Source organism: Odocoileus virginianus, chromosome 20, assembly GCF_023699985.2.
Source record: "Odocoileus virginianus isolate 20LAN1187 ecotype Illinois chromosome 20, Ovbor_1.2, whole genome shotgun sequence".
NCBI lineage: Eukaryota > Metazoa > Chordata > Mammalia > Artiodactyla > Cervidae > Odocoileus > Odocoileus virginianus.
The window spans coordinates 8,438,534-8,458,657 of NC_069693.1; the positions used below are offsets into that span (position 1 = coordinate 8,438,534).

General features: G+C 54.4%; 1 protein-coding gene across 3 annotated transcripts in view; it reads left to right on the top strand.

The window, feature by feature from the left end:
- SYMPK (symplekin scaffold protein) overlaps nucleotides 1–20,124 on the top strand; it is a 33,749-nt gene that overhangs the window by 10,754 nt on the left and 2,871 nt on the right. For 2 of the 3 annotated variants that reach the window (XM_020898088.2, XM_070450679.1), the window contains 14 exons: nucleotides 976–1,215; nucleotides 3,096–3,250; nucleotides 5,573–5,723; nucleotides 6,887–7,091; nucleotides 7,925–8,075; nucleotides 9,016–9,251; nucleotides 10,261–10,342; nucleotides 10,492–10,605; nucleotides 11,798–11,945; nucleotides 12,992–13,152; nucleotides 14,650–14,758; nucleotides 15,090–15,190; nucleotides 15,803–15,893; nucleotides 16,950–17,051. In XM_020898088.2, the coding sequence (XP_020753747.1) occupies nucleotides 976–1,215; nucleotides 3,096–3,250; nucleotides 5,573–5,723; nucleotides 6,887–7,091; nucleotides 7,925–8,075; nucleotides 9,016–9,251; nucleotides 10,261–10,342; nucleotides 10,492–10,605; nucleotides 11,798–11,945; nucleotides 12,992–13,152; nucleotides 14,650–14,758; nucleotides 15,090–15,190; nucleotides 15,803–15,893; nucleotides 16,950–17,051 (2,046 nt within the window). Of the gene's footprint in view, nucleotides 1–384; nucleotides 587–975; nucleotides 1,216–3,095; nucleotides 3,251–5,572; nucleotides 5,724–6,886; nucleotides 7,092–7,924; nucleotides 8,076–9,015; nucleotides 9,252–10,260; nucleotides 10,343–10,491; nucleotides 10,606–11,797; nucleotides 11,946–12,991; nucleotides 13,153–14,649; nucleotides 14,759–15,089; nucleotides 15,191–15,802; nucleotides 15,894–16,949; nucleotides 17,052–20,124 lie in introns of those variants that run through there. The other variant, XM_020898089.2, reaches the window with a different exon arrangement.

The window sequence follows — 20,124 nt, forward strand, 5'->3', positions numbered from 1 at the left end:
GTCTAAGTACTTTAAAATACTCCAACTCTTCCCCGCTCTCCCCTAAAAAAGCAGGGAGGATAGATAGATGTGCCAAGATCAGTGAAATGCTGATGGCTCCATGGTGATTCATTACCCTGCTTTCTCTACTTCTGTGCATGTGTGAAACTGAAAAGTGTGGGGCTGAGGTGTGAGTGTGTGAAGATCATGAGTCCCTCCCCTTCTCCTGACTCTTACGTGTCTCTTTCCTAGGGTAGCAAAGATGGCCCCCAATTGTTCCAGGCTTCCATTCCATCTACTTGGCAACCCCATGGGAAAGAGAATGTCTCCTTCCCAGCCATTCCAGCAGAGGTCCAAGGGCTCATTGTTTCTGATTGGCCAAGAAGACATTATGAGCCTGTCTCCCAACCAATCACAATGGCCAGGGGATTGCAGTGTTCTTACTGCCCCTGAGACTCTTGCCCACTTGGACTGAGAAGGGAGCCAGGGTGGTTCCCTCAAAGGAAAATGGGAGTGTTCTTGGCTGAGGAAGTGGGGAAGGATTCTGGGCAGGCGCAATTGCAGGCATGCTCTTTTGCTGTGGAACAGGGGAGACTCACCTCTCAAGGTGATTGTTAGACGTTTGAAGGTCATTCTGGTGTCAGGGACCAACAGTGAACTGTTGTGGCAGCTCAGTTGAAACATTCTGCAGGTGATTATCACTTTCCCTAGGACAAGTGTGTTGGAATTTCCAGACCAAAGGTAGAGGGAGATGAGGCTTAATGTTTAATAAAAGGGAGGCTGAGTTTTCTGTTTTAAGGTTGACTAATACTGAGGGAGACCTCTCAAGGGAATATCGCCTTGTACAGGGGGAAGGCCATACAGTAGATCTGAGAGTGAAGGAGCTCTGCTAGGAGATGCCTGCCACCACTGCTCAAGCTGGGGCTTAGGAAGTCAGGTGGGCAGGGCCCCAGGAGCTCTGTCTACAGCATAAAGCTCTTGCTACTTTTCTCGCAGCCAACCTGCCCCCAACGCTGGCCAAATCTCAGGTGAGCAGCGTGCGTAAGAACCTCAAGTTGCACCTGTTGAATGTGCTGAAGCACCCAGCGTCTTTGGAGTTCCAGGCTCAGATCACCACCCTGCTGGTGGACCTGGGCACGCCTCAGGCGGAGATCGCTCGCAACATGCCCAGCGGCAAGGATGCCCGCAAGCGGCCCCGAGACGACTCGGATTCCGCGCTGAAGAAGATGAAACTGGGTGAGCTGAGGAGCCTGGTCAGGCCTGGGAGGAGGTGGTGGCAGGGACTGACCATGTCCAAAATGTCTAATTATTTACAGGAGACCGTAAGCTTAATTTACATAATAAATTATATTGTGTAAATATGATGACATATAATAAGTGGTGTCAAAGTAAAATTATTAAAGAATATAATATACTCAAAAGTAATTATGAATTACTTAAGTTATACAGAAAGGAGTAAAATGAAAATAGTCTCCCTTTCATCCCTCTCCCCAAAAGTAACAAAGCCACAAGTATTAACACTTAGGTTTTCTTTCAGAAATGCCTTTGACATGTAGAGTTCTCCTTCCTGTGAAGTAATTTTGGGGACGGGGGTTGGGGGGGCTACGCTGCAATACACAGATCCCATGATGCTCCCACCCCCCCAAAAAAAGAAAGGATGGAATTTTGTTTTTATTTTTTTCATTTTGAAAAATAACTTACTGGGTATGAAGAGTGAGGTGGGGATCTGTTTTTTTCCACCTATCAACCTAATTTTTTTTTTTTTTCTTTATTTTGGCCGCTTCTTGTGGCATGTGGAAATTTTAGCTCCCTCACCAGGGATTGAACCCACAGTCCCTGCAGTGGAAGCAGGAAGTCCTAACCACTGGTTCTCCAGAGAATTCTGTAAATTTCTGATAGCAGTTTTCCAAAAAAATCACACCAGAGCATGCCACCCCAGCAGTGTGTGAGTGCCAGATACCCCACTGGGTAAACCCTGGGTATAAATGGTATCCTTGGTTTAAATTTGCTTTCTTGCCTGTTTTGGAGTTAGGCTGTGCATTGTTTTACATTTATTAGCTGTTTGCATTTATGTGAAGTACCCATTCTATTGGGCTGTTCAGCCTTTTGTAATTGAATTGGAGGGGCCCTTGCTTAATGCAGGGTATTAGCTCTTTGTTACATGTGTTGCAGACTTGACGAGATTGTGTAACATGTCATATTTTTGCCTAAATCTACTTAAATCATCATTTTGTTGAACATTCCAGCTTTTCCACTTTTATAACTATAGCTTCAGGGAACATCTTTGCACACAAAGCTTTTTCTCTAAGGTTCATACTAAATTAGTTTTTTCCCTTGAGCTAGAACCTCTGTACTTGTATTCACCCAGCCTGTTCTTGATAGAAGTTGTATGCTATATCTCTGTACCGTCAGTGTTTCTGTGAATTCTCTGTACATTTACCTTAGCTATATCTGTAAGGTTTTTTTTTTTTTCATTTGTTTTTATTAGTTGGAGGCTAATTACTTTACAATATTGTAGTGGCTTTTGCCATACATTGACATGAATCAGCCATGGATTTACATGTGTTTCCCCATCCCAATCCCCCTCCCTATATCTGTAAGTTTTTAGGGTAGATCCTAAAAGTGGAACTGCTGTGTTGAAGAGGTATACACGTTTAAAATTTTGACCTGCTATCAAACTGCCCTTCCCAAAGGCCATACCAGTTTACACTTCCACAGTTCACACCCCCACTAACAACTGCCACTACTTTTTTTTTTGGTCCATCATATAGGCAAATTTGTTGTCTTATTAGGATGTTTTACATTTTCTTGATTCCCAGTGAGGCTGAGCACTATTTCCAAGATAGGTATTTTTAAACAATAAAGCTCTGTGAGCTCATTAGTTAACCTTCGTCTTCATGGAGCTTCGTGTGATCGGCCAGGCTAGTGTTTCCATTTCTCAGATGAGGAGAACTGAGGCCTAGAGAGAGGCGGGTAGCTCCCCAGGGTCACATGGCCGCACTGCTCCTGTCTGCTGAAGCTGCTGGGGGGCAGGGACCATCAGGGGTTCCTGGGAGAAGAGAAGGGCCCGGTGCTCCCTCCAGAGAGCCAGCATCTTGTCATCTCCTCCATCCCAGAGCCCAACCTGGGGGAAGACGATGAGGACAAGGACTTGGAGCCAGGCCCCTCGGGAACCTCGAAGGCCTCAGCCCAGATCTCAGGCCAGTCAGACACAGACATCACGGCCGAATTCCTCCAGCCTCTGCTGACACCTGACAACGTGGCCAATCTGGTAAGGACGCATAGGGCCTTTTCCCACAAGGCAGGGAGGAAGGGTCTCCAGTCTTTCCCTGCCTTCCTGCTCCACACTGCCTACCTTTTGCACATATCAGACCTGAAATACTTCTGTTTTCAGGGTTGGGAGGGTGTGGTCCACTGGGCCTTCCTCACCTTGGATGGACCTCTTCTTAGATGATCTTTATTCCTTCAAGAGGTCACTTGTCACACCGCCCACCCCCCCATCATAGTCCCCCTTTGGGTTTTTTAAGTCTCAATCTAGACCCACCCACTCTCTCTCCTTTCCTTTGCAGAGAGGGCCTATTAGGTCTGTTAACTGGAGCATCAGCCCCATGACTTGTTCCTTATGTGGTGTGGGATTGGCATTGGTGGGGTGGGATGACCAGTGTTATTTTTAGATTTTCAAAGATGTCCTGCTCCAAAGTAACAGAACCACTGGTTTGAGTTGATGAGGCAGTTGGAGTGGGGGAGGGGCGAGGAGGTGGGACGGTGTGGTCCTCACATCAGTTTTCTGGCTGTAGCAGCACCGAGACCTTTTTGTTGGACGCGCGTGGCGAGTATCTCTTCCCATGCTCGACAGCAGTCACCATCAACTTTCCCTTCTCTCTCCCTAGAGGCTCCAAGGAGGTTAGTTGCTGGGCAGTTGGGGCAGCCAGGAGTTTACTCCCCAGCTCACATCTCTTTGTTGAGCTCCAGGCCTGGGTGTCCGGCCACTTGCATCTTTCTCTCCTTGAGTGTTTTATAGGTACCTCAGACTTAACATGTCAGAACTAAACTTGTGAAATTTCTCCTCCCACTCCAATACAGGCCCATGGCCCCGCCTGTGTTCTTGTCACACATGCCTCTTGTCCCCACATCAGAAACTTGGAAGTTCAACTCTTTGCTTCCTCCTCACCCCCAGTCCTTCCCCTCTTCCCCATCCCATTGACTGACCCCTGCCCTGTCCAGGCCCTGCCCTCTTCCCACAGAGGACCGCTTCTTCCTGGCTCTGCCTGCTGTCCCTGCAGCAGCCAGAGGCATCTTTGTGAGTACAAGTCCTGAGTCTCCCCCGCTTAAATCCCTGCCAGGGCTCTCTGCTTCCTTCCAGATAAAACTTAATTCAACTTGCCTTAGGCCATCTGATTTGGCTTCCATCAACTTGTTGTCCCTTATCTATCCCTGTCACACTCCAGGAAATTGTCTTTTTCAAATTATTGGCATGTAGTTGTTCATAGGATTCTTTTACTCTTGTAATACCTACTGTCTCTGTAGTAATATGCCATTTTTTTGTCCCTAGTACTGTGTCCTTCTTCTTTATTTTGTATATTCTTGCCATAGATTTGCTTGTTTTAAGCCACTTCAAAGAACTGACTCTTAAGTTTTTTGATCATCTTTCGTAACCTTTTCTGTTTTATTTCTGCTGTCTTTTTTTCTTTTTTCTTTGTTTCTGTTGTCTTTCTTTCTTTCATGTTACTTTCTTTCAGTGTTTTTCCCCAAAGTTAAATGCTTGGCTTATTAGTGTTCAGTCTCTGATAGCTCAGTTGGTAAAGAATCCACCTGCAATGCAGGAGACTCCGGTTCAGTTCCTGGGTCGGGAAGATCCCCTGGAGAAGGGATAGGCTACCCACTCCAATATTCTGGCCTGGAGCAAAAGAGTCAGACGCAACTGAGTGACTTTCACTTTCATTTTTCTTCCAATGTAAGCATTTGAGGGTCCTATTTTCCATTTAAGTACCATTGTAGCTGCATCTTACATGTTTTATTTCATTATCTTTCTCTTGTAGTTAGCATGCATTCAAACTTCCAAGCCTGTAGGGGGCTGAAGTTATCTTTTGTTACTGATTCCTGACAGACGTGGTATGTTGTTCTAGTAGGGTACTCATTTTTTGTTTGTTTGTTTTAAATCAATTTCTAGCTCATATTATACTCTGTCACTGAACCTCCTTCCACTCTCCGGGCAGAGTACCAGCCTCTTAGGCTTCTCCCATGCTGTTCCCATACCTGGAATTTACCCACCCACCTGCCCGCACCACTGCAAGGCCTCACTCTGTCAGTCTGCTTCCAGCCCACCTCTCAGTTCTCAGCCTACATGCCCCTGCCCGGAGGAGCCAAAGCTGTCCTTGACCCTCCTGGTGTGACCCCTGGCACTGTTTCTGTTTGTCGTATGCCACCCACATTGCATCAGTACTCGTTTTCTCTCTCACTTGCACAAGAATCTGTGATCCATGAGAGGAAGCCCAGGTCTGTCCTCATCACCGCCATTTTGCTAGCATTGGCTTGGGTGTGGAACCAGCATTTGTTGGGTCAATAAGTAAGGAAGGTTCCTGGCATTGCGCAGGTCCTCATCAGCATGGTGTACCTGCCCGACACCATGCCTGCCTCCTTCCAAGCGATCTACACCCCAGTGGAGTCAGCAGGCACCGAAGCCCAGATCAAGCACCTGGCTCGGCTCATGGCCACGCAGATGACGGCTGCAGGACTGGGGCCAGGTGAGTGCCGCAGGGAGCTGACCAGGGTTGGGGTTGGCACTGGCCACTGGGCTCTCCTTACTGGAAGAGCACCTCTTTGTCGAAGTGCAAATGGAAAACCATATGAGAGCTTAGGTGTCAATAGTCACAGGTCCCATAGATGTAGTGAGTACCTAATATTTTCAGGCCCTGGGCTTTGAAGTCCTGCAGACTTGGGTTTGAGGTCTGAGAGGACCCAGACTACCTCAGCCACTTAATAACTGTGTCTTTGGTCAAGTTACTTAACCTCTCTGAGCCTCCGGTGGTTTCCCATTCTCACTGTGCTACTGAGGTTTAAATTAGGTACAGTGACGCTCACAGCTCAGAAGTGTACAACTTAGTGGATTTTCACAAAGTGAACATGCCAGTGTAAGCACTACCGAGGTGGAGAAGGACAGTCACCAGCACTCTGGAAAGTTCCTTCTTGCTCCTTTCCAGTAGACTCAATGCCTCCCCTGTCCCCGCTTCTGTCTCCATATGTGAGTTTTAGTTTTGAACTTCTATCAATGGGCTTATAGCCTCTGGCTTACTTTAAACTCGGCATAAGTTTTTGAAGCTCATCCATGTTGCTGTGTAAACCAAGCGTCTATTTTTTATTGCTCATTAGTCCTCCTTTATGTGAGTAGGGCCCCATTTGTTTATCCACACTCCTCTGCTGACTGACCTGTGGGCTTTTTATACAGTTTCTGGCTGTTAGGAATAAAGCTGCTGTGCCCTCACTTGTGTTAAGTTTATACGAAGGAGTGGAATTGTTAGGTTGTGATTTTGGGCATGTTCAGTGCTGTTTGAAACTGCTCATCAGCTTTCTAAAGTGGCGATACCTGGTATTACTCTGACCAAAAGATAATGACGTTTCTTGTTTGAACCTCAGTCGTTTTATTGCAAAGTGGGGATGAAAAATGTTCCAGCTCCAGAAAAGCATTTTGCAGATTTTTTTTTTTTTTTCCTAACTTTTTGCTTTTTTGGCCATGCCATAGAACTTGCAGGATCCTTGTTCCCCAACCAGGGATCCAACCCACACTTTACAGATTTAAAGGAATTTTGGGTGCGCAAGGCTTAAGAGTGGAGCCTGGCCCACAGGAGGTCCTTGGGTGGGAGCAGGTGGTTCCGACGCACCACAAGCCAGTCTGCTGCCTTCCCCTCAGGCGTGGAGCAGACCAAACAGAGCAAGGAGGAGCCCAAGGAGGAGAAGGCGGTGAAGCCGGAGAGCGTCCTGATCAAGCGGCGCCTGCCAGCCCAGGGTCAGGCCATCTCGGTGGTGGGCTCCCTGAGCTCCATGTCCTCCCTGGAGGAGGAGGCACCCCAGGCCAAGAGGAGGCCGGAGCCCATTATCCCCGTCACGCAGCCCCGGTGAGTCCCCTGACAGGTGCAGGAAACTGGGGCCTGGTTGTGGCGTGTGTGTGACAGACGAAGGCAGATAAACAGAGATCGGTCTGGGCCAGGTTCTCAGATTCCAGAGTCAATGCCGTAACCACTAGACCTTATCTACTGTTTTCTTGTATATAAAACTACTGTCTTATATCTAAAGTGGGGCTGATCGTATCTCTCTTTGAGGATGAGAGAGAATTAAATGAGTTCACAGTGCTGGTTAGATGATTAGATCAGATGGCTCTTGGGTGCACAGTGATCATGAGGTAAAAAGCACTTAGCTTGGTTTCTAGCACGTAGGAAGTGCTCCTGGTTGCTCCCATCATTGTCCCCATCATCACCTGCCTTACAGACCATAGAATCCAGCCTCCCCCTGCCCTGTCCCCAACCCAGGCTCGCCAGCAGCGCCCTGCCTGACTTGCTGCCCCCCAAGCTCTCCGTTCGCCTTGCTCCCTCCTCCCGTCACACCAGCCTCTTGGTCGGCCAAGCACATCCCCACTTGGAGGCCTTTGCACTCCCTGTTCCCTCTGCCTAGAGAGCTCACCCCCAGACACTTGCGGGTCTGATTCCCTCACTTCATTCAGATCTCATGTCGTCATCCGTTGCCTGCTCCTTATAGCGGCCTCCCCTCAGATACTGTGTACCAAACCAGAAGAGCATCCTCTGCCTTCCCATTGCCCTGCAGTGCCTCACGGTCACAGGGGAACTGGAGGGACAGCATGCAGTTGTCTCTGTCTGTATAGACTGGGGTGGGGCCTGGCTTCCAGAAAGGATGTTCGGAGTCACCATGTCCCTGTCCCTACTCTTGCACATAGGCTGGCGGGCGCTGGCGGGCGCAAGAAAATTTTCCGTCTAAGTGACGTGCTGAAGCCCCTGACGGACGCGCAGGTTGAGGCCATGAAGCTGGGCGCTGTGAAGCGGATCCTGCGGGCTGAGAAGGCCGTGGCCTGCAGCGGGGCCGCCCAGGTGTGTCCCCGTCCTCCCAGCCCCTCCTCCCAGTCCCTCTGTCCAAGAGCCTGCCGCACGGCCCAGCGGAGAGACGGGCCTCAGGGTTAACTCTCCCTGGCTTCAGACCCCAGCACTGCCGCTTCCTGGCCGCTTCTCCCAGCCTCACTCTCACCTCCCATAAAGCAGATATGATAGCATAGCAGCAGCTTCTCACAGGCAACGTGGAAAAAGATGTGTGTGGACACGCGTGCTCTGTCCCCCAGCACAGGGTGGCTACAAGGAAGAGCCCCCTGCATGCGGGCTGTCGGGGTGCTTGCTCTTGCTGTGGTTCACAGCATTCTTGTTCTTTCGCCACAGACACACTTACACACCCACACTTGCTTTAAATCCTGATTCTGCCACTTGCTGGGATTGTAACCTCAGTCAAGTGGCTTTTTCCCCAATTTTTGAAGTTTAGTTAAACAAATAGTATATGCTTTCTGTTCAAATTATTTCCAGGCCATAGGGGGACCATATGTCTTCTTTGGCCCCCATCTGGGAGCCATTCCCCTGACAGAAGTGACCAATAAACAAATTCAGGGAATTCTTCAGGATCATTTTCTGTGTACTCAAGATAATACTCCTAAAAATTTACCTATATATATTTTAGATGCACGTTAGATAGAGTGTAGCTATTTGTAATTTTATATATCTATGATTTAGATATTACTCCTAGAAATTTTGGCTATTGCTCCTAGTTTTATTCTGTGTTGATTATTTTTTTCTCCCTTTTCAGTTTTTTTCCTTTCATATAAATGAGACCTCTTGAAAATAAGGTTCTTCAGCTTTCCTTCCTCGCTTAACACTGGGTCTGTGCTGGCTCCCTGAGGCTGGGCGGGAGCAGACGGCAGGGCATGGTTGGGGGTGCCGGGCACTGCCTGCCCCCCCACACCGACACAGATCCTCACTCCTATGTCAGGTGCGCATAAAGATCCTGGCCAGCCTGGTGACGCAGTTTGACTCGGGCCTGAAGGCCGAGGTCCTGTCCTTCATCCTGGAGGACGTCCGGGCCCGCCTGGACCTGGCCTTCGCCTGGCTCTACCAGGAGTACAACGCCTACCTCGCAGCTGGCGTCAAGGGCGCCCTGGACAAATATGAGGACTGCCTCATCCGCCTGCTCTCCGGCCTACAGGAGAAGCCGGACCAGAAGGATGGGTGAGGGGGCAGCCCTGCACCCCGCTGTCCTCAGGGGTCCCCTGTCCCGTGTCTTGCCTTTTCTTTCTGGGCTCCAAGCAGCTCTTCATCAGCACCTGAGTCAGCCCTCCACGCGCCCGTCCCAAGCCGCCACCTCTCCCTGCCCTCAGACCAGGTCTCTGCACTGTCGCTGTGTCCCCCGGCTCTGCTGCTTGCTCTCTGACAGCTGTGTCACTCACCTCGGCCTCCGTTTTCTCCCATGATGTGTGGTGACAGTGCTGGCTTCAGAAGCCTGTTCTGGGTGTCAGCTTCTCGCCATCCCCGTCTCTTGCCTCAGGTGGTTCTGTAGCTTCCTCCTTGTTCTTGACCTCCAGCGTATCCATTCTCCAGCGCACAGGTGACATTTGATAATGTCAAGACTCTATGTCCCCACTAAAAACCTTCCACTGTCCTCAAGAGAAAATGCGACTTCCTTACTAGGCCTCTGTGAGATCTTGTATAATCTAGTCGCCACCAACCTCTCGAGCCTCTTTTTTGGCCTCTATGCTTTTCCCTGCCCCGACTTTAGCTGCACCAGCTTTCAGTCCTGTGTGCTCACACATGCCAGGCTTGGCACTTTTTTGTTCTCTACCTGGGGTCTTCTCTGCCTATTCCTTGCATGGCCAGCTCTTTCTTATCTACCAGCATGACTAAAGCATCTCAAAGCAGCCTTTGGTGGTCACCATGTCTGAAATACAACACCCTTTCCCACTCCCCCCTTCATTCCCTCCCACTGCTGTTTTAAACAAGCTAGGAATCCCCATTGGACAAAACTGAGTTTCACAGAGGCAGTCTCTGCCCGTGTCACCTCCCCCTGCCCCCCCAGGCAGCATCTGAACCCTACTCTGTTGCTTCCAGAGCTCTGTAACTCTGTCCGCAGGGGGTTGAGCGAGCGGTGAGCGGTCCTGCCACCTCTAAGCTGCAGTCAGCAGGAGGGGGAAGCCCGGGGCCTCTCCTCTGCAGCTGTACCCTGTCCCTCCCCCTCTGGCAGGATCTTCACCAAGGTTGTGCTGGAGGCGCCGCTGATCACCGAGAGCGCCCTGGAGGTGATCCGCAAGTACTGTGAGGACGAGGTGAGGATGGGCGTGGGCGGGGCCATGTTCGCTGCAGCCTGGGGTGGGCTGGGGGTTTCTGTGAGGGACCTGATCTGACTAGGCAAGAGAGACACCCCCGAGGCACACCGCGGTGCCCTGAGCTCCAGCTCCCCTCCTTCCTGCTGCAGAGTCGCACCTACCTGGGCATGTCCACTCTCCGAGACCTCATCTTCAAGCGCCCATCCCGCCAGTTCCAGTACCTGCATGTCCTGCTAGACCTCAGCTCCCACGAGAAGGACAAGGTGACCCCCTACCCCTGCTCTGTGCTGGGCTACACTCAGCCCTTCCTCTGTCCCGAGTCACCAGCCCCGTCTTTTCCACATGCCCCTGAAGGTTTCTGGGCCTGCTGCCCTTCTTGCGACAACTTGGTGGTGGCGGCTTTTCCATCAGCTTTCTTGATGGCATAAGGCTGCTTGGCATGTACACATAGACACACCCCCCTCCCCAGGAATGGCAGTCCATTTCGCTCTTACTCTGCCCATGTTGGTGCACCCCCTCTTAAGGCCTGGTGCTGTGCTGGGACCTGGGGGGGGGCACTGACCAGGAGGGGAGCCATGGTGACCACACAGCCTGTTCAGTGCCTGGAGTGGAGTCGGGTGTGCGGCCAGGGAAGGGAAGCGGTCTAAGGAAGACTTCTGGAGGAGGGGTCGTGTGAGCCAAGAGCTGCACTGAGGGGACGGGTGTGCCCTGCACGGAGGGTCAGCGTGTGATTGAGAGGCCCTCGGTCCATCCCTGCTCCCGCCTGCCACCAGCTCCTTCCTGACATCTCAGGGCCGTTCACTCAGCAAACCCTTCCTGCTGGCTCGGCCCTGTGGTGCCGCTAGGGATGAAGCAGTGCCCGAGACCGGGCCCTGTTCACGTGGCTCCCAGCAGGGGATGTCTGAGGGAAACAGGATCTGGCCAGTGACAGGCATGCCAGCAGTGGGAAGCTTTTGTGGCAAGTCTCAGAGCTGGGGAGGATGCGGTCACTTTAAAAAAGTGGCTTAGATAGTAAAGTGTCTGCCTGCAATGAGGGAGACCTGAGTTCGATCCCTGGGTCGGCACAGTCCCTTGGAGGAGGAAATGGAAACCCTCTCCAGTACTCTTGCCTGGAAGATCCCATGGATGGAGAAGCCTGGTAGGCTACAGCCCACAGGGTCGCAAAGAGTCGGACACAACTGAGCGACTTCACTTTTTTGAGGAACTGAGGAAAGCTCCTTCCAGTTGGAGTATAGCAAGCAAGACGAGAATGAACGATAAGAGATGGGACGGGGCAGGTAGACGGTGGGGTGGTACAGGGCCTTGAGTTGGGCCAGGAAGCCTCTCTCCCAAGCAGGTGACCAGCCTTGGGCACGGTAGCTCAGCCCCGCCGGCCCTTTCTCAGACCTCAGCTTGTTTTCACACCGATGCACCAAGTTCAGGGCAGCCGTCCTCCCCTCCGTCCCCACTCCTCAGGTGCGCTCCCAGGCCTTGCTGTTCATCAAGCGCATGTACGAGAAGGAGCAGCTGCGAGAGTACGTGGAGAAGTTTGCCCTCAACTACCTGCAGCTCTTGGTCCACCCCAACCCGCCGTCGGTGCTCTTCGGGGCCGACAAGGACACAGGTTTGGCTCAGGTTCTCCAGAGGTGTCGTGAACTGGGGGAGACAGCCAGACAGTAAGAACCGGAACGAGCAGGCCTTGGTGGCGAAAGCAGGAGCCTGCGGGAACCCTGAAGGGGCTCCAGGCCCAGCCTGAGGGGTCAGGCAGAGCGTCCTGAAAGCGGGGGCAGCTGGGCTGGAAGCCGAGGCCAGGAGAGCAAGCCAGTGATGGGACTCCAGGAAGGGCCAGGCAGGTTCTTTGCAGACCATTCCCTTAGCAGAGCCCTGGGTCCTCTGGCACTGCAGACTGGGAGACCCAGGCCCCCAGGGAAGGGTCCACTAACCTGGAAGGTTCCGGCCATGGCAGAAAGCAGGGGGCTTCTGGGAGCATAAGAGCTCCAGTGCAGCCTGGGTGCTGGGCCAGCTTCCCAGGAGATTTGCTGGCTCTGTGACCCTGAGGTGGTGCAGAAGAGGAGCTGGGGGCTTCCCTGGTGGTCTAGTAGTTAAGACTCCATGCTCCCAGTGCAGGAGGCACAGGTTCGATCCCTGGTTGGGGAACTAAGATCCTGCCACACAGCGAGGTTAAAAAGAAAAAAAGTGTTGGGCGCAAGGTTCTAGGCAACAGCAGCACGTGCACAGGCTCCAGAGTGGGGGCCCCAAGGGACTGTCGGAGGAGGCTGTGACCCCAGCACACAGCCCCAGAGGCAGGGCAGCCCTGAACAGGAGCTGGCAGGGAGAGCAAGGCGAGGCGTCCCCTGAGGGCCCCGGATGGTGGTGAGAGTGCTGAGTAGAAGAGGGGCAGGGTCAGACGTGCTCTTGGGAAGATCTGTCTGAGTCGGTGGTCAGAGGAGACCAGATAGGAATGTAGGGCAGAGACTTCTAGAAGGGGAGCAGGTCTGGTTGCACCCCATTTCCCAAGACTGGCTTCCTGCCCTGGGACAGTTTGTTTCCAGGCCCAGCTCCCACTCCCTTCCTGCCTGCAGCCCCCCAAGAAGAGCCAGGCGCTGGGCAGGGGTGGGGGGAGTGGGGCTGGCCTGATCTCCCCCCCCCCACTCCCCTACCCCCCCTTAGAGGTGGCCGCACCCTGGACCGAGGAGACGGTGAAGCAGTGCCTGTACCTCTACCTGGCTCTCCTACCTCAGAACCACAAGCTGATCCACGAGCTGGCGGCCGTGTACACGGAGGCCATCGCTGACATCAAGAGGACAGTGCTGAGGGTCATCGAACAGCCGGTGAGGCCCCTGGCCCGCCAAGCTCCGCCCACCAGTGGGCGGGGCTGACCCCAACTCCAGCCCTGCCCCAGAATGTTGTCCCCCTGCTGAGTGCTGAGACTCAGGGTCATCACCCCACCGCCTCCACCCACCCCTGAGGAGACAGCAGGGTAGCCCTGTAGTTAAGAGCTTCCAGTCGGACAGACCTCGGTTCACATTCCATCTGTCCCTTTCTCACTGCGTGACCTTGCACCCTTCAGTTAAAACCGAGCAGGTAATTCAGACCAGCAAGCTTGTTGGAGCGATTCTGTGACCTCATGTGCATGAATACCTGTCTCCCTGTTGTCATGTATGAGCCGTCCGTCCCTCCCCTGCCTTGCTGACAGGAATCTTTACTTGTGGCCCGAGTCCCTCCTGCTCCTCTCTGGAGCCACAGGGTCACCCACAAAAGAAGCAACTCAGTTACAGGCTGGCCTGTGAAATTCAGAATGTCTTTTCTTCCCTTCTGTCACCAGATTTGAAACTGCTCTATCTCTGTCCCTGACATTTTATTACTGAGAATTTCTACCAGAAACCAAAGGAGAAAACGAGGCAGGTTAATTCCCACGTACCTGCCTCCCAGAGTCCACGGGGTCCTTACCTGTAACGTGGGAGTAATAGTCTGGTTGTGAGGAGGAAGCAGACTCTTCTCCCCATTGTCATGGTGAGCCCACCGGACCGTGAGCTCCTTGAGGGCAGCGACTGTCGGCTCCGCTTGCGTTTGGGCAGAGGAAAGCATGGGCCCTTGACGCCTGGCCCTCCTCCGCTCCGTGTGTTTGGTGCCAGTGGGGGGTTAGGGGGAGGCAGCAGACACAGCAACAGGTCGAGCCCTGATCCGAGCCAGCAGCAAAGCTGGCACCCAGAGAGTCACAGGGGGATGTGGGCAGGGGTCACTTGTGCCTGCAGAACCCAGAAATGTCTTCACCAAGGAATTGAAGAACAGCTTGGGCATCAAAGGTCAGGCTGAGTTCCAGAGACCAGGCCTGGCCTGCCTGGTGGGAGGGCAGCATGACAAGATTGCAGGAAAGAGCTGCAGGAGCCTGTGTGTGTGTGAGGTCAGGTGGACGAGACCTGGATGCTTCTGCCAACCTTGCCCACCTTCCCCAGATACTCCCCACTTCTCTGAAGCCTGACGCCCATTCTTTTCTCCCTCTGCTTCATTGAGATACAACCAATGTACAACCTTAGCTTAGCTTAAGGTCTACAACAGTGATTTGATACATGTGTATATTGTGAAGTGATTATTACCATAAGTTTAATTAACATCCATCACCTCAAAGAATTATTGATTTTCTTCTAACAATGAGAATATTTAAGATCCGCGCTCTCTTGCCAGTTCCTCCTCCAGAGTCGCAGCGTCTTCCCAGCTGCCTGGTTTCTGACACCTCCCCAAGCTGGGCCTGGGCCTCCCCAAGCTCTGCCCCTGGGCCCCCGTCCCCCTCATGCCGCCCCGCGTCTCTGTCGTCTCTCTCCCTGTAGATCCGGGGAATGGGCATGAACTCGCCAGAGCTGCTCCTGCTGGTGGAGAACTGTCCCAAGGGGGCGGAGACGCTGGTCACACGTTGTCTGCACAGCCTCACGGACAAAGGTAGCTCCCAGGACCTCATCCTTCTTCCTTCTCCTCTGTCCAGGCCCTCCCCATTTCCCTTCCCAGGACCTGGGGATCAGAGCTGCTGGGTCCCCATACGGTTGGCCCTCTTGTGAATCTCTCCCCATCCTTGGGCCTCAATTTCTCTGTGCAGAAGAGTAGACTGCTAAAACGCATTTGAGAAACCAAGGGACCAGGGATTTCTGCTCTGAAATGGAGCAGCCCCTCCCCGCCCCTGGCACACACCCACCACCATTCGTTTCTCCCCCTTGGTGTCCACTCACTCCACCGCCCCCAGCCCCCGAGCCTCTTGCTTATTCCTCGCTTGCAGTGCCCCCGTCCCCAGAGCTGGTGAAGCGGGTCAGGGATCTCTACCACAAGCGACTGCCAGACGTCCGCTTCCTCATCCCAGTGCTCAATGGGCTGGAGAAGGTACGGAGCTGCATGCCTGGATGCCCCCACCCACGGGGACACGCCTGGCGGGGTGGGGAGGAGGGAGGCACCTGGGCGCCCTCAGATGCTGTGAGCACAGGCTGGGTCTTGTCTGGGTCAGTCTCTACTCAGCAAGCCCTGCCCCTCTCTGAGCCTCAGTTTCTTCCTCGTGTCGAGTGAGTATCCCAGCGATCCACCACTGCCTGTCCTCCTCCCCTCCCGCTCCACCCCGTACACACAATCGTCCTGAGGACAAAGTGGAGCCACAAGAGCAGGGCAGGGGACACCTCCCCTTGAGCGTGTGCTTCCCCTGCCCAGGTCTTGTTCCTCCTAGGCTGTGGGATCTCAGGTGAAACTCCATCTCCTCTTATAGGAGTCATCAACCCGGCCCAGGGGCTCACCTGGGGGGTGATGAGGCTGGGGCTGGGTCAGTCCCAGTGAGCTGGGAAAGCTAAACCTTGAGGGGCCAAAGAGAGGGAGAGGAGGAAAGCACTGGGGGGCTAGGTGAGGTCAGAGCTTGCCCCTCACCGCCCCAGGGCGAGCAGTGGGGAGGCTTCTCTGGAGCAGGCAGGGGGCGTATCTGACCTGCCCTCCCCTGCCTTGCCCTTGTAGAAGGAAGTGATCCAGGCCCTGCCAAAGCTCATCAAGCTCAACCCCATAGTGGTGAAAGAGGTCTTCAACCGCCTGCTGGGCACCCAGCACGGTAGGTGATGTGTTCGCCTCCCCACCAGAGGCCAGCTCAACCCTGGCCCTTGTATCCCTCCCCAGCGGCTCCCCCAGGAGACCCCACCTCAAGTGGCAGGAGGAAGGGGTCTGGGAGGTGAGATGTGGAATACTGGGGGAGGGATGCTACCACATTTTGGTGTGGGGGTATTCATCTTGCTCTCTGAGGCTGCCATTCAGACTTGGCGACATCTCAACATCTGTCCCAGAGCTTCTGGGCCACCCTCCCGTGATACTTGGGTGATGGTTTCATCCACATTGGGGACAAAACTGTGGGACTGAAGGCTGACTCTCTATAAGCATCTTCCCTTCCAGGACCTCAAACACGGGCTCCATCCTTGCCCTTCCTCAGCTCTTGCCTGAACCCCTTCGGCTGTGGGTAAGGGGCATTTTGTTCAAGTTTGGACACGTTCCAAAAGAAAGAAAACTTTCAACTTAGACAGACTACCAGATAGCGTAGGGTAGATTCCTCAGCCTTCACCCCAGGGGCTGGAGCTAGGGAGGGTGGAAGCTGTCCTGCATGTGACTTGGTGACTTAAAACACACACGCGAGTGTCTGGGACCCTCGACACCCCACGAGAAGAGGGCCGTCTCCCCAGCCTCGTCCCCGGTGGCATTCAGCCCGAGCACTGTTTGCAAGTCTGTTGCCTGGCCCCCTCTTGTCCTGTCCAGCAGACGCCCTTGCGCCTCTCTGCTGTGCTGGGGACCTGGGATGAGCTCATCCTCGCCCTGCCCTTGTGGGTTCACAGTCTGGGCCAGGACGGGGGAGAGCGGCCGAGCCACACGAGAGATGGTGGGGGCCCAGTGCGGGGGCGGGGGGCACAGTGAAGGCCTGACAGGCCTCTGGTTGGAATGGTTACCGCTGCTGCCTCCTTCAGGTGCCTCCCGATGTTTTCCGCTGCTCCAGCCCTCCGTACCCCTAATCCCAGAGGCCGCCTTGTCTTCCTCTGCCGCTCCCCCAGTCTAGGGGGGCGTGGACCTGTCTCTCAGGCCTCCATACTGTCTCCTCCTCCTCCCCCCACTCCCCCTGCTGCAGGTGAAGGGAACTCAGCCCTGTCCCCCCTGAACCCTGGAGAGCTGCTCATCGCCTTACACAACATCGACTCGGCAAAGTGTGACATGAAGTCCATCATCAAAGGTGAGGTGCATCCCCCCCACCCCGACCCCCCTCTTCAGTGGCCTGGCCATTGCGGACCCGGGGAAGAACCTTGGGCTGGAGTTGGCCCCCACTGGAATCAGCCAAGACGGAGACTGTGCCCCCCTAGCCCCGTCTCAGAACTCCGGACACCCAGCCTCACTCCTTTCAATCCCTCCTCCTCTCCTTCCTTCCTCCCCCACCCCATCTAAGGAAGTGATGCACCCCCTGTGCACCAGCACAGAGCGGTCCTCAGGAAGAGTGGGGGACCCTCCCTCCCCAGCCCATGGGCCTGAGGAGTGAAGAACACAGAGCCCTTGGCCAAGCTGGTCAGAGGCAGGGCAGGCAGCGCACAGATGGTGTTGTTGGACCGGGAGGGCTGAGCCAGGAGAGCATCCCTCCTGGCTGGGCAGTAGGTGACAACCTGGCCGGCTCACCACAGTTAGCAGTTTCCTAATGGCAGCTGTTACTGTTCGCCAGCACTTAGTCTGAGCCTCGCTTTCCTAAGCGCCTCACAGGCCCGCCCACCCAGCCACACCACTGTGTTCCTGGTAAGTCTGCTGACTTCCGTCTTGTAGTCGAAGTGGAGGTTCCAGAGAGGTTAAGTAACTTGCTCAGGGCCACCCAGAAACTAAGTGGTGTGGTGGACAAAACAGAATTGAAAGTTGGGGGGACCCGAGTTGGAAACCGGGTTCTGCCTGCAGATGGCCTCCTGGGTCCCAGGGCGGCGCTCCCTCTCTCCGCGCTCCCTTCCCTTCCTCGGCGCTCCCTTCCCTCCCTCCGCGCTCCCCTCCATGTCCTCCATGGCTTCTGTTTCCCAGAGGCAGGAGCCCTCACTGTCCCCTGCTCTTCTCAGAAGACAGCTGTCCTTTGCTTCTTCCTCTGTCCTTTAAAAGCAGGGAGGGGGGTTTTCTTTCCTTGCCACCTAGTTTCTTGTCCTGCCTTAAGTAGCTTCAGTGATGTATTTCATAGTCTTCCTCAGCAGATTCTCTCAGAAATCTTTAGGTCAAGAGAGGAGCTTCTGAAAATATTAAACACATGCTACAGCTGAGCGGGAACTCAGGCCTCTAGTGGAAGCGGTGAAGTGTGCCAAAGCTGAGGCTCCGGAGTGGTCATCTTACATGCCCTGGCCCCTTAGGTGGCTTCTGGAAGTTACAAGCCCATTCCCGAGGACAGCACCCACACATGACCTTGTGTACCGTTTGAGGGGACTCAGACTGTGCTAGCATGGCCTGGCTCTGAAACTGCAGAGTGGACCCTGGCTAGATCTGGTGGTTTGGGGGCAGGGGTGTGGTCAAGACAGGAGGTCAGGCTGTAACGGTGCAGGCCCGCTTGCCACTGACACCCGTTCATGGACGGAGGTTTAGTCCTTGATCTTACACATGGGAACCGGGCCCGGGGGGAAAGGGGCTTTACCACAGGTCACACGCGCAGCCAGCAACCAGGCCCTGGAGATGTCGGCAACGCCCCACGTGGTTTCTTCCTACAAACCCAGGCCCACACGGAGCCTCTGTGTTGCTGAGCTCTCGGCAGCCCTTCAGCTGGTCTCCCTCCTGGCTCTTCATCCCAGAGCACGCTTCTCTGCTCGGGCCCCGTGCTTTTCTCCACTGCACCAGTGACCCTGCTTGACTTAGCTCCAGGTCCCGTTTTGTGCCCCGTTGGACTCCCCAGTGGCTGACAGTATAAGCAGTCACCGCTGGCATTCACTTCCCCTTAAACCACCCTCTCTCTCTGGTGAGCTTTCCTACAGCTGGACCTGTCCCACAGGCTGGCCCAGCGATTAAGACTCACTGCGCACCTCTGCTCAGCCCTGTGCCGGGCCCTGCTGAGGATGGGGACAGTCCTGGCCCTGCCCTCCCAGGGCTTACAGGCCACCCCTCCAGTAACAGTCCAGAGTGAACAGGACTGGGGCAGGGGGCCCATAGGGACCCCTGACTCTCCCTTGGGTGGGATGTTAGGGAGGGCTTTGTGGAGGAGGGGACACCTGAGCTGAGGCCACGGGATGAACAGGGGTGAGGAAGCAGGAGAGATGATCCATGCTAGCATGGCCTGGTTCTGGAACTGCAGAGCGGACCCAGCTGGATCTGGTCGAGGACGGTGGTGGAGGATGCAGTCGGGCTGTAATGGTGTAGCCCCTGCCCACAGCTGGTCTCTCATAGACCCCAGTTCAAGTTCAGACTTGCTCTCTTGAGGGCCTGTGGCAGGTATAGGGTCAGGTTGAGCTTTTGAAAGACCTCACAGGCTGCTGTATGGAGGGTGGGTGGGAGGCCCAAGAGGGGGCTGGGGTGGAGCTACAGGGGAGGAGAGGGAAGAAGGCTGATTTTGAAGGCTTTCTGGCAGAGCAGGCAGAAGCCAATAGCTACGCAGACAGGAGGAGGAGGAGGAACAGCCTCTGTTTCTGGTGGGTCCTCTTGCTGTTCACCTTCTGCGCTCCCTTCAGCCTAGGTGCCCTTCCTACCCTGCCTCCAGCCTCCTCCCTGCCTGTCTACCTGCCATGCCTCCAGCATCCCTCTCTTCCTTACAGGAGCTCCCCTCCCCCATTCTTTATCGGCACCCACCTCTGCTCTCCATTAGCCTCTCAAGGATTGGGGGGCCTCTCTTCTAGCTCAATAAAGACTTCCTGGTTGACAGACTCACCTGGCAAGTGGTGTTTGGGGCAGAAGGGGTTCAGAAGCAGCTCCCAGAGTCTCCCCAGTAGCAGTGGATCTGAGCACCACTGATCTCACTGATTTGGGGTCCCGCAGGGCGCTCCTGAGGGGCCTGCCCTCGCAGGGTGCTTGTGCTGCAACAGCCCCCCTTGGGCCCTTCCTGGCACTCATCATACGCCCAGATTTCCTCCTCTCGCCCTTCCCTCGTGACTGTGTGGACTGTGACCTCCACATCCCCCCAGGCCTGGTAGCGCCCAAGCACCAGCATGAGCCTCGTGCACTGGGTTGAGAGCAGGCAGTCTCTTGACCAGCCTGCTGGTGGAGACCATGGCTCCTTTCCCATGAGGGATTGCTTATGGAAGTCACAGCTGCTTCCTTCCAGTAGGAGTGGAAGTGCCATGCCATCCCAGTCAAGCCACAGTGGGTCC